This window comes from Dermochelys coriacea, chromosome 8, assembly GCF_009764565.3.
Source record: "Dermochelys coriacea isolate rDerCor1 chromosome 8, rDerCor1.pri.v4, whole genome shotgun sequence".
NCBI classification, from domain to species: domain Eukaryota; kingdom Metazoa; phylum Chordata; order Testudines; family Dermochelyidae; genus Dermochelys; species Dermochelys coriacea.
In genome coordinates, this window is record NC_050075.1 from 53,450,816 (window position 1) to 53,464,902 (window position 14,087).

General features: G+C 46.2%; 1 protein-coding gene across 1 annotated transcript; it reads left to right on the forward strand.

Annotated features, from left to right (window-relative positions):
- The first annotated feature begins 11,490 nt into the window (after window positions 1–11,490).
- IER5 (immediate early response 5) lies at window positions 11,491–12,832 on the forward strand. The gene has a single exon (XM_038412813.2). It carries the CDS (start codon window positions 11,623–11,625, stop codon window positions 12,172–12,174), a length of 552 nt encoding a protein of 183 aa, XP_038268741.1. The 5' UTR covers window positions 11,491–11,622; the 3' UTR covers window positions 12,175–12,832.
- The last annotated feature ends 1,255 nt before the right edge of the window (window positions 12,833–14,087 follow it).

The window sequence follows — 14,087 nt, forward strand, 5'->3', positions numbered from 1 at the left end:
CAGCTTGACCACTTGGTATGAAATCAGGCCGTATGCCCTGGTTTGATTATTCACAGCAATAAGATTCACAGATCCATTTGTGCACCAAAGTTCAGAAAGCAGCATGTAGATGTGTGTAGTTTGGTTATGTAGTTTGTATGGTGTGTGTAGTTTGGTTATTGTGCCCCCAGTAATATGTACGTTCCCAGTAAAACGCCTTATACACAGTACACCCAATTGTCCACTCCTTGCATAGGCCATTGATTCTGCTCCTCCATAGTCATAAGAGAGGGGCACATCCAAACATCTCCTAAGCACAGGGCCTCAGACTGTCACAGTAAGAGAAGGACCTTACACGGGCAGACAGTGATTTTGATTCTTTCTTTTATACTTCTATAACTAGCTAAGTGATAAGAATACACCTAAATTCTTTGAGTATAGGCCTTTACAGACAGGCCTGAATATCTATATCCTAACACTACTCTCTCTCAATTATGAACTGGAATATAAGCCTGGAAACCAAAATGTGGTAGTTGATTGCCTTTCTCGCCTGCCTTTACTCTCACCAGATGGCCCACTGGAGGATGAGGATGTAGTAGTTGCGCTTATTACAAGCACTCTTACTGCAGTTACAAGAGAACAATTTCAAGCTGCTTGTTCAGCGTGTCCAATTCAACAAAAACTATGGGAATTTCTGACAAAGAGATGGCCCAGTAACCCTAAAAACCTTGACCCAGTTTTGCTGCCTTATTTTAGAGTTCAGGATGAACTTTCTTTGCTTGATGGCTGTGTGCTACGAGGTACACACCGGCTACTTGTGCCAGAAGAATTACAGTCAAAACTCATACACCTGGCACACGATACTCATCAAGGAATTGTCAGACCCAAAGAATGACTACGGAATCTGTATTGGTGGCCAGGGATGGACTCTCAAACTGAAGCACTCATAAAATCGTGTGTCACTTGCCAAATGCATGATAAGACAGCAGTGACATATACCCCTCCATTACAGCCTGTTCCTCTTCTTGAATCTGCATGGGAAAAAGTGGCGATTGAGATTGTAGAACCCTTTGATACTGTTCCAAGTGATTGCCGTTATGCTATCACTTCAATAGACTATTTCAGTAAATGGCCTGAGATAGCGTTTACATCGCAAATCTCTTCTGCTACAGTAATTAAGTTCCTCTCTTCAGTTTTTAGCAGGGAAGGTAACCCCAAAGAACTGGTTTCAGATAATTTACTTCCCTGGAGTTTAAACTTTTCTAAAAGAGAGGAACATTTTACACAGAAGGTCATCCCTATATTACCCTCAAGCCAATGGGGAAATCGAACGGTTTAACGGAAGTTTGAAAGGGAGTTTGCAAATGGCTAAACTGGAAGGGCAATTGTGGATAATCTTCACTACTGATTTCTTGCAAGCATACCAAGCTACGCTACAAGCCATAACGCAAAGATCACTGGCAGAGTTACTGCATAGGAAACAGATGAATACTAAACTGAACATTGCTGGATTGTTAAAGGCATGACCTGATGCCCCAACCGAGGATGAGAAAAACGGTTGAACAGAACCAGGCAAAGTATAAGGCTTTCACAGACAAGCAGTGGGGTGCTAAGGAACAAAAGTTTGAGTGTCGTTTCTTCGTTAGAATATGAAAACCTGGAATTTTACACAAAATGGACCATAAATTCACAGCTCCTCTTAAAATCATAGAGAAGAAGGGACCTTACCCCTATGGATTTTCTGATGGGCAGGTATGGAATGCTTCTTATCTTGCACCTGCCTATGCACCAAGAGGAGATTATGCCAACACTCAGTCTGCATTGGATGACTTCCCCGTAGCATCAACACAACAAGATATTGCACCGGGGCTTGAGAGACGGCCTGTTAGACCCAGACCACTGCCTGTCTGGCCTAGAGATTATGTTATGTCGTATCTACAATGTTTTCAGTATGATATTTCTGCCAACAGTATAGTTGTTTCATATTTGTTCCTGTGGTTAGAACAACGTTTATTTTAATTGGGAGAGTTTCTTAAGAGACGAGGGAATGTAGTGTTTAGATGCTGCTTGTAATTATTAGAACTGGGATCACTGACTGTTGGGAGTCTGAAAAGACAGGAAACAGGAAGGAGGTGGGGGATTTGAGGAGGTTGAATGAGAGCTACTGAGGATGCAGCAGCAGCTTGGTAAAGAGGTTTCCACTTTAAAAATAAAGTCCTGTTGAAGTTTGTTAGTACCTTGCCTGGTTGCTACAACAAGTGTTTAATTCTTTACCTCCTGCTAAACCCTATTAAATATGTACTGCTGCTGCTCCTCTTCAGGATTTAGGTCCAGTTTCTCTTTGGATGTGATTAGATCTGTTATCTGTAAATAGATCAGCTCAAGTTGCTCCCGTAAGTTGTACCCTGTATGATGATGCTTCTAAAGAATTTATTTAGTTCCGTCCCTTTCTTTGAATTATACAGATGTTAAGTACAGTTATGAGCAGTGGTGGACCTGCAGACATTGTTCCTGAGAGGTAACTGTAAACTCCGTATTTGTAGGGAAGAAACTCAGCAAGTTTGTATGTGTGTGGTGGGGTAGTTTGAGGGCTTTGGTGGACAGTGATTCTGAGGGAATTTTTGACCTTATTTAGAATAAGATTTTAGAGTGATATGTGAACATGTTAGCTAATGTGTAAAGGTCTAATCTAGGCAAAGAGCTGTGCCTTTAAATTGTGTCAAACCAGTCAAATTAAAGCCTGTGGAAGAGCCCTAAACAAAACAAGACTTTTGGTCAGTGGGGAGGGGGAAAGAGGGGAATTCCTTGTGTGTGTGTGTTTTGCTAAGGGGCTGCATACTTGCCATTTCAGTTTTCAGCTTTAATCTCTTCAGGGCTTGAAGAACACACCCTGCCCAGGGTTCCTGCCCTTTCACAGGCCCGTTTCTATGCTGTTGTCCACAGCTTTCTTCTGCTCTTGCATTGCTCTGGTCTCCCATTTGGCAATTGGATTCATCACATGAATAAAATTCTTGAATTACTGCAGGACAAGATGCCTGAAATGTATTGAAATATGAGAATAAGCAAGCTTCACCATCATGGCCGATAACACCGACATCACTTTCCAGAATCTCAGGCTCTGCTTTCATTGTCCTGATCCTGAAAAATACCCTGACCAGACTGGGCCAGAGAGAAGCAACTCAATAACATCACCATCCTATCTCCATCTGGTTCTACTAAATCCTGAACAACACCTGCACCTGAAATTCCTGCTGTCACCCCTTCCCTAATAGGTCATTTTTCATTCCCTATCTTTCTCTTTTGCCTTGAAGTTCTGACTAATAAGAATCTGGCTTAACCAGCCAAGACAACTATGATGAGTCTTCCTGGGGTGCAACCTGGAACTGGGGTACCTCTGAGCCCTCTGGCTTACCAACCTGGGCTCCCTCTCACACTGTGATGTTGTGACAAGCTGCAAACCTGTCCAGGTACTGCATTTACACAAACATCAACAGACAGGGACACACCCAGCCACAGGCGCCGACTCTGTGGCTGCTCCGGGGCTGGGAAAAAAAATAGTGGGTGCTCAGCACCCACCAGTGGCCCCACCAATCAGCTTCTCCCCCTCCCTCCCAGCGCCTTCCGGCCTGCCACAGTCAGCTGTTCAGCAGCATGCAGGAGGCGCTGGAGGGAGGAGGCAAAGTGAGGGCAGGCTGCGCTTGAGGGAGGAGGCAGGGTGGGGGTGAGGCCTTGAGGGAAGGGTTGGAGTGGGGGCATGGCCTGGGGGAGAGCAGGGGTCGAGCACCCCCCAGAAAATGACAAAGTGGGTGCCTGTGCACCCAGTTGTGTTACATGAATGCTTCTCCCAGCTGCTCATGAACCAACAACAGAGAGACATGCACCAGCTTTTGTACACTGAGCAGAGATTTCCCCAGCACTTCAAGCAAAGTACACTGGTTTAGGTAAAATATAAAACAGATTTATGTCATGAATACTAAATGAGCCTCATGAGGTGCACACTAAGTTGACCAGAGAGAGCTGGCCTCTCTCCCTGCCATAGTCCTGGAGCACCCTCCTGCATCCCAAACCCGTTGTTCCCGCCCCCACCCCAGAGCCTCACCCCCTGCATCCCAGCCCTGAGCCCCTCATCCCTAGCCCCATCCTGGAGACCACACCCCCAGCTGGAACCCTCATACCCCTGCACCCCAACCCTCTGACCCAGCCCTGATATATTAACACTAGATTGTATTCAGAAACTGAGTCAGTAACTTCCTAACCTTTTGGTGTAGATTTTTATTTATGTATTTGTAATTCTAGTTTAAATCTATACCAGTTTAGTAAATCTATGTAGATGTTGTAGCTGAAAATCATTCCAGACTCTGTTAAGCAGCAGTCCCTTTTTGTTTCATTTTTAGAAGGGTCTGAGTTATTGTAACCTTGCATTTAAAAATAAATAAAGCATGTGCAAAATGGATAGGAGCTTTGAAGCATCGTTTATCAGGACAGGACTGCTGCAGTTTGAGATGACAGAGACCTATTTCATGCCAACCTCCCTGCAAGAGTAGGATATAGTCCCCAGAGAGAGGATGTGTAGGTTGGTACGCTTAAACTGAGCCAAAGGATCAAAAAGAACCAATGCTTCTATGCATCTTGATTGTATTAATGTATGTGTGGCCCTATTTATCTGCTATGGACATTTTCTTACACTTCATAGTTACTAACAGCACAGGTTCAGCTTCCCGGGTGTTAACAACAACACTGGGCATCCTAGTATAGATTGGTCACTGGCTGCCAAGGGTATTTGCATATCTAATTGAGGCTATGTTAAAAATACCGGCAGCCCACATATGCTAGAGTAGCCTAATGCTGATTGAGAGGAAGTGGTATTAGCAAGTGGGGGGGCTCTCTGTGTATGTTTGTGTGTGCGAGAAAGTAGGAAGGGCCTGGTTTGATGGTGTGTTTTCCAGCCAAAAGGCGATGTCATTAGGGTGACCAGATGTCCTGATTTTATAGGGACAGTCCCGATTTTTGGGCCTTTTTCTTATATAGGCTCCTATTACCTCCCTCCCCGTGTCCTGATTTTTCACATTTGCTGTCCGGTTACCCTAGAGGTCATGAATACTCAATGAGCCTCATGAGGGGCACGCTATGGTCTCCTTCACTGGATGATGAACGCAAATTTAAACAACAACAAAAATCAGTGATGTGCCTAGCCCTCTTTAGTTGTTATTTACATTGCAAGCTGTGTCCTGTCCGAGTTCCTTTTATCTTGTATTGTTTTTCCTTCCAGGCGGGGCTGTGGCTCCCTGCTGATTTAATCTTTTAGGTTTCCCTTCTCCATCATCTCTTGCTGCAATGATTTTGATGTCGCTTGCAAAAAGGCAACCTTTGTCTGAGAGCCCTTCCTCCCCCCCCCCCCCTCAAGGAGCTATTTTGGGAAACAGCAGCTGAGCTGGAGGATTCTTAATTGTTTGTCAACCCCTTCCAGACCGGTTAGATCACATGCAGAGATTAGAGTGCATAGTCACACCCTTTCCTCCACCTCCTTTTCCTATCCCTCTGTGACCTGTGAGGAAGTGAGGAATGCCCCCTTTCCAGGTGGGGAGAGAGACACAGAACACCACACACTGACACACAGTCACAAACAACAGACATACTTTGTAATCAACTACAGCTATGAGGACAACACTGAGACGTTCACCACAGAGGTGCACCCTATCTAACCCGTCCAAGTTCAAAGAAAGACCCTGACACATCCAGAAACACAGCACACGCTAAACCAATCGTGGCATAGGCTATGAAGCACAGAAACACTCTAAAACCTATCACAGCCCAGAAAGAAACACCCACACACATTCCCACTAATCAAAGCAGAGAGAGACTTCTCACACACATACAACCACAATCCCAGAGACAGGCAGACAGACAACAAAGCCACCCAGGGCTCTGACCTCAAAAGCCACCATGTGACTCTGTCTGAAACTTACTGCATTACATCAGCTTGGGGAATGAAAGAAAAGCCCTGAGACCAAAATATTGGCCTTCTTAAAAGGGCAATCACATCCATAGTTTTAAGGAGGACTGGACTGTTTTCTTGAGTGCTATTTCCCTCTGTCTTCTTGCCTGGCTTGCAGATGTCATAGAGTTGTGGGAAGGGCATGTTTAAAGTAAAACCCTTTTATTTTGTGAAGTCTTAAAGTGCAGGACCCATTTAGGATCATGACATATGCTGAAGTAGAATTGGGAGAGCCTTTGTGTAGGCTCAAAACAGGGTTTGTCCAAGCACTGAGCAGCTGTGATTTAATTCTTTGGAGATAGGTGACACTGGAAATATAAAGCAAAAAGAAAAAGAGTTAATGCCTGTTAAATTTAAGGCTATATGATAGTTGACACTTATATAGCACTTTCCATGCAAGGATCTCACAGCGCTTTATGAGCAGTGATTAATTTTGCCTTTCCCCTCTACGTGACTGGTGATGTTATGGCTATTTTAGAAATGGAGAAGCAGGCAAAGAAGTTAAGACCAACATTTTCAAAAGTGGCCGCTGACTTAGGATACCTTCATTTTTGAGTGTCCAACTTGACACACAAAATCAGTGCCCAATTTTGAAAATATAGCTTAGTGACTAGCCCAAGGTCCCGCAACAAATCTGTGGTAAAACCGAGAATACCTGTGCAGGAACCTAATCACCTGTCTCTGCATCCCCTGCTCTGAAGCAATAGATGGTGCTTTCTCTCCAAATACCTGTCAGCTTTTCCCAGGAGGGCAGGATCACTGCTTACTAGCTTCCTCCACTTTTTTGTTGCCCTGCACATGGCCTGTTGGGCCATCAGGGGCAAATTGCTCCTTGTGCTCCTTCCCTTTTTCTCCTCTCCACTCTTCTCTCCAGTGAAGAAGCTGATAACATCTGGTGTCAAATGAAATGAGTCAGTAAAGTCAGTGGTATAAATAAATCTCTGGTGTAGCTTCTCTGAAGCCAGTCAAATTAAACCAGGGATGAAAATGGTCCTATACACTAATTGAAATCACGTGCTTACCTTGTATGTGTCCAGGCAAATCAGCAGCTGCCTTTCAAAGGTGTCAATGACTAACAAAGATGCAAGGCAGAGGAGAATTGGGCCTAGAAACTGAATCTATAGCAGAAACATGAGTAGAGAGAGTCCCTAGCTGCAAAGTTCAGGTGCACTGATAATCAAGAGGGAGCTTATGCCAAGCCCCTTATTAATATAGTTGACCTTTGGTCCTTGTAAAAGACCTCAGTTTACTATTTGTTTTGTAAACGGAAGGCTTGAGCTCTTTTTCTTGGGAAGTAAAATGTTTACCCACACAAACTGATTGCTAAGGCTGAAAGGAACGTGTAGCTGGGCTCTACTTCTGCAGCAAGAGGCTGGAGGTGGAACCTAAAGATTTCTCCCCATGTACACACACCACATACAGGTTTCAGAGTAGCAGCCATGTTAGTCTGTATCCGTAAAAAGAAAAGGAGAATACTCCTTTTCTTTTTACACCACATACAGTTTTTATAGGAGATGAGTTAGTTCAGTTTGGCAGGTATCCCACACAATCATCTCACTAACCTTCTCCAAAATCTTGCTTTGTACTTAGCCATGTGATAGTTGTAAACAGAAATTGGTTATACTTAGTAAAAGGTGACCAAAAATTGGTTGAGGGAGTTGCATGAAGGGGAGGGCTCTTTACCCAGGGAATATCACTTTCTATGCTCACTGAGGCAGGAAATATCTGTGGGAGCTGCTTCTTAAAATGTTGGCAGCTTATCACTGTTGGATATGGCTCCAGCTTCAAGGGCTGGGGAAGCTTTATATTGAAGTCTTGGCCCTTCTCTAATCTTGACTCATCTTAGGGTATGTCTCACTGCAATTAGACACCCATGGCTGGCCCACATCAGCTGACTTGGGCTAAGGGGCTGTTTAATTGTGGTGTAGACTTCAGATTTGCGCTGGAGCCTGGGCTGTGGGACCCTGCAGCCCAGCTCCAAATGTCCGAAATTAAAAAGCCTCTTAACCAGAGCCCCGCAAGCCCAGTCAGCTGGCCTGGGCCAGCTGTGGCGGATGTCTAATTGCAGTGTAGACATACCCTTAAGGTTTTTTGGGGAATCGCTTGGTGACAAATAAAATGAGTCAGTAAATAATAAGGGCTGGATCCAGTGGCCTTTACCCAGGTGAAGATGCGACTGAAAGTCTTCTCCAGCCATCTTAGGGATTCTGGGGCAAAAGAACCACATTCCTACCAACACTAATTGCATCATATGTAAGGTATATGGCATCAGGAAATCATACAGGAATTTTACCTGAATAAAAACTATAAAATCAAGTCTAATTATTCTAACTGGAATAATCTCTTTGAATGACATCAGAGCCCCAGATCCTGCAAGCTCCAGAATCTGAATGTGACTCGTGGTTTCACCAAAAAAATGTAAATTAGTTTGTGACTGCATAGCATGATGTCACATAATGGACTTATTTCAACGCATCACAGACAGACAAATAAGGCTGTTATAAACAGCAGCAACGCAAACCCCAAACATCCAGGCCTAGAATCAGCTTTGCTAATTAAACCCTGACTCAAGTATTTACACCATAGAACTGTAGCCTTTCCAAGGCAGTGGATCAGATTCTGTGGTTCTAGGAATTTGAGCCAATTCTTTTCCTTTAGACTATCATTTTTCTCTACTATTATTATTACTCCTGATTTCTTCTCCCTCTCAGTTTGCCAGAGACCACATGTGGGGCATAGAACTCATGTAACAGTGAGCTTCTCCATAACTCAAGAAGGGCTGGAGGCACAAAAGAGATGGAAATAATTTTCAAGTCATGAAAGAGTTTGTGTACCATTGTAGATGTCACAAATTGCCCATTTTGAGGCTATGATGTTATACTAATGGGGAGGGGGAATTGTGGCAGTCTTGTGGAAAGGGGGAAAATTGGATACCAAACCATGAACTGTGCTTTGTTTAGGAGACGGTTCCATTGTTTTCAGGAGGAAAATCTCATAGAGCAGTATTTTGGACTTTAAATATAGAGTTGATGAGCTAGAAGAGAACATGAAGTTGAAGATCTTTAGTTAACTCCTCCATTGTAAGATGCTTTCTGATTTATTTATGGCTTATTCCTCCCTTGGTTTTTGTTACTGTCAGAATCAACTGCACCTTCAGAAAGCCAGCATTTGGTGGAAGTTTCTATCGCCAGTGAACATCAGCTCTCAGGACAGGAGTCACTGGCATGTGAAAGCTGACATTTTGTGGGTTGGAAGGTGGGAACACAACCAAAGGAATGGAAATGAATTCAGTAAATAAATGGGAGTTCACATATGTTATCATGGAGAAATTCCATCACTGCCACATCTGCCTATGTAGGAAGGACAAGTCCCTCATTTTCAGCTGAATAATTACGCTAATTCTCCATTCTGTTCCTCTGAAAAGCTTTCCTTGTCCACTGCATTTCAGTCCACAGATGTTGCTATTCCTACCCCCAGATGACTCCATTTATAGCCTTCATATGTTGGTGAGGGTGGCACTTGAGGGTGGGAAAAAATGCTTAGGAATCCAGAGACAAGTCTGAAAAGCCTCAGAAAACTGCAATTCCCCTTCTGTCTGTCTCTGACTAGCATGAGAAATCAGAGTCATTTGTAAAACCCCAGGAGTGGGACAAATAGTGCTGATTAAGTGTGATTTGTCACAACTAGCAGGTGAGAGAGTTAGGACAGAATGTGAAAAGAGCAGAGTTCTGTAAAAAAAGAGTCTCTAAGGTGCCACAAGTACTCCTTTTCTTTTTGCGGATACTAACACGGCTGCTACTCTGAAACCTGTCATAGTGCAAGATGACCGTCAGCTGACATGTGACCCATCCAGTGTTGAGTCGATGGACACTGAAAAATATCCCATAACTTTGATCTCATCTACAATGGTTGATAGCGTCTTCTTTGCCAGCAGTGCAATGAATTCATCAAAAATAGTCTTGGGTAGATATGATGTATGGCCTTTTCCATTGACGTGCTGAGCTAAGAAAGGGTTGAACTTAGCGATTACTGACAATGTATGCTGTTCACTCATTGCATGATTGGTAATGTATGCAGTATTCTTCCAATCACTGAAGACTTCGGAAAACATTCCCCACTTTTTGGTATCAGAAAACAGGAAGCAGTAAAAACCGTACATTTTCTGCTTAGAAGTCGAATAGATGAGCCATTCTTGCTTGCCAATCTGTTTGTTAGCTTCACATATTCAAACACTGATTTGGTCAGATAACGATTCTGATTGGTGTACTCTCGCTTTGTCAATGAAAAGTCGGCATTTAGAGTCTGGAGTTTCTGTGGGCCCTTCTCAGTCTAATATGCAATGAGATCTTGAGAAGTCATGTCCACTTGCCTGGATCATTGGAAAAGGATATTTTTGTATTACTATCCCTGGGAAAGTCTTCAGAGGAATGGGGTGAGACTGCAGCTAGTGAAGTCACAGGAGGCTGCTCCTTTTCATCAGGTGCAGGCACAGTGGGTTCACTTGGGCTGGTATTCGCCTCAACTTCCTCACCACCAGACTTAGTAGGAGGAAAAAAACGCTAGGAGAGAAGGAGTACCTTTCAGCACTACATCTTGTTTTTGCCGTCTTTCTTTGGCCTCCTTCAATTTCTGCCATCCTCCTTTCTTCAACATGGCATCTATTGTCCAGTGTAGGCCTACTGTGTACAAAGTTCAATATTGCTTGGGCCCACAAACACTTACTTAGCCCACAAAGACAAAATCACAACCACCATAAACTGAATTCAGTGTTGATGGATTAATTTGTACAAAGCAATATCTAATGAGAGAAAAAATTTCCGATGGCCCCACTACTGACACTCAGCTGTTCCTTCAATATGGAGTGGAGGGCCTACAGGAGGGCCTAAAAATAGGAGGGCCTAAGGCTATAGTCTTATTAGCCTATGGGTTAATCCGTCTGCGGCATGGGCTAGCAATGTGAGTATGTACTCAGTGTTCCCAGCTGTCTTTTACAGCCTGTGTTGAAACTTGTGCTGCTGCATCTTGCTATTTTTAGCTGCACTAGCTAGATTAAAGCCAGCATAGGTATGTCTCATCATTGGTGGTTCCTTGATTCGAGGACAATCTCTGCCATGGATTTACATATGGATGCCTAAGATGATTCAGGAGTCCGATTCTGGAACCACAGATCCACCCGCAATAGGTACAGACATTTCCTGGTGGGTCAGCTGCCTGGTAGGAGAAACTTTTTTCTTTCTTCTCTCTCTCTTTTCAAGGTCTCTGGGACAGGATCCGAGGCTGCGGCACTGCAGGGATGGTGGCAGCCGATCTGCACAGCCAGCGCGCCCCCTCGCCCGACACGCGCCGGGTCGGCTGTTGCTGGCCATGAGCTCCCCACCTGCTCTATCCTTGCCCCTTTAAGAGCCCGCTCCGCGGGGCGAACGTTCGAACCCTTTCCCTCCCTCCCCATTGGCCAGAGCGGGCGCGCGGAGGACAGCGGAGGGGGGCCAGGCGGCTGTTAGCGCAACCGGCGGGGTGCTGTGATTGGCCGGCGGGCGGAGGCGCTCTATAAAGCGGTCCTGGCGCGGGGGCTCGCTTCAGACGGCGGCGCTAGCGGGCAGCGCGCGGGCTGGGGGCCGGCGGCGCGCGGGCTGGGGGCCGGCGGCGCCATGGAGTTCCGGCTGGAGGCGCATCGCATCGTCAGCATCTCGCTGGGCAAGATCTACAGCGCGCGGGGCCAGCGCGGCGGCCTCAAGCTGCACAAGAACCTGCTGGTGTCGCTGGTGCTGCGCAGCGCCCGCCGGGTCTACCTGGGCGAGCCCGGCGGCGAGTGCGCCCTGCCGCCCCGCCCGAGGCCGCCGCCGCCGCCGGACTGCGAGAGGCTGCGGCGGGGCTGCCGCCCGCTGGGCTCGGAGGCGGCGGCGCGGGGCCGGGCGGAGTGCCCGGCCGAGTCCCCTCGCAAGCGGAGCGCCGCCGAGCGGGGCCAGGCGGCGGGCTTCCCGGGGAAGAAGCCGCGGCGTGAGGCGGAGCCGCCCCCGCCGCAGGAGGACATGGAGACCGGCAACGTGGCCAGCCTCATCAGCATCTTCGGCTCCGGCTTCTCGGGGCTGCTGGGCAAGGAGCGTGGCGCGGCGGAGGCGAGCGAGCCGGGGCAGGTCTGCTGCGAGCAGCCGGTGCTGCGGAGCCTCAACCCCTGGAGCACGGCCATCGTGGCCTTCTGAGCCCCCCGCGGCCTGGCCGCTCTGCGCGGCCGCCCCTGCCCCGCGGCACCGACGGGCGGAGGCCCGGGCCTGGCTTCCCTCGGAGCAGGCGGGAAGCTCTGAGCGGCGCTGGGGACTTCCGGGCCTTGCCCCGCAGCCCCGGGAACTGACCGGGCAGCCGCAGCCCTTCGCTTCTCCCTGCCCCGCACACGGACATGCCGCGATCTTCTTTCCCACGAGGGCTTTGCCGGTGCGACTCCCATGCGGCGCCTTTCCTGCCGGAAATCCCCTTTCATGTCTCCCCACCCCGGACATCCTGCCCGCAGGGTGAAATCTTCCACAGGCTGTTTCCATCCTCAACATTTGGAGCCCTCCCCCAGATAACACTTTAAGCTGGGAAAGAGTGAAGTTGATTGGAGGCTTATGTTTTGACAAGCTGGAAGTCGGAACTCTTACATGGTGCTTTAAAATGATTAACGCAGTGAACAAAAAGTTTACAGACTGACAAAGTCACTGCTCCTTTTGGAGTAGGCTTGGTCACTCCTGGCCTTTGTTCTATAAAGGCTTGGGGATGTGCTGGGGCTCTTGTACAGTATTCTCTTCTCCGCTGATGTGTTTTTTGTTTTTGTAGAAATGTAACTCTACGTGTATAACACGTATTAAATATTTTGCAGCTGTTTAAGTGTAGTCCTATATCTGTAGCCGCTTGGCCGGAGAGGGAGGGTGAGGGCTGGGTAGATAGCAATGGAGTGGGTGTGGTGGTTATGTGGCTGTGATCTGTATCCACCCTGCATGGCTAGAGGCTTGGGGTGGTTTTGGTTCCAACTCCTCTGTGAACTGTGTATAAAGGAACCTTCTGTTACGGGAAGATGGTGAAAACCCCTCCCAAGAGTAGACTGAGTCCTTTGAACTATCTCTTGCTGCAGTCTATTCCCTGTTCAGCGCTGTACTTGGGCAAACTGCCCACTGACTTTAGTGAGGTTTGAGGAGGAAGTGCTGAATGGATCTTGAGTTCTCCTTATTTATAACATATGCTTATTGGTCCAGAGACTTAGTAATGTACTTGTGAATGGGATGGGGCTGGAGCTGTTTAAGCTCTTATTCAGAAAATAGTCAATGTGCAAAATTGTTACCTTAGCACCTCCTACTTCACGACATTGAGAACAGTTACTCCTTCCTAACTTGAATTTTCTCACATAATCTATGTAGCTGTCAAACTTTGCAGTCAGTTCTTAGTGTTAGGTAGGGATATCTGACTTAACCTACTCAAGTCAGTTTCCTCCTTTCTCTCTCCTCCCCCCCCCGCCCCCCAACCCGGTTGCTATTCCTCAGAACATGTTCACCCACTTCTGCGGTAGACACTAATTGTGAGTGCTTACAGTAATTCTGTAGAACAGCCCTTCTATATAGTTCTGAGTACTGCTTTAGTACTACTTAAAACAAAATAGCGATACATTTTAAGGGCTTTTGTTCTTATTTTCAAAGTATGTTCAGATTACAATTAAAGGTGACTTGCAGAAGGAGAAAATGGGTGTGTAACCTTATTTCATAATGCATAGAGAATTTTTCAAAGGAAAGTCCTGTCTTGCTGGAAATCTTGTTGGTCTTAGTAATGGGAGTCTTTTCAGCCTGTAAGTGATTAAATGAAGATCCAATGCAAATGTGGGTGGAAATGGGTTTATGCTTTCCTCTTTTGCTGCTGTTTTTATATCAAAATGGCACGAAACATCTTTTATCCCCACTCTTTTAAAAATACAAAGTAAGTTCTTCCCTGTCTGGGAAGACTGGACAACTCGTGAATTGATATCACAAGTGAAAGCTGAGCAATTAAGAGAAGCGATTTTTTGTGGCTGTCTAGATAATTGCTTTTTGTTGATGTAGTTAAATAGACATTCCTTAATGTTTTGGATAAGTGACGCATCTGATAAAGATTC

Coding starts and splice junctions, on each gene's coding strand:
- IER5 (XM_038412813.2), top strand. CDS start 11,623: ATGGAGTTCCGGCTGGAGGCGCATCGCATCGTCAGCATCTCGCTGGGC.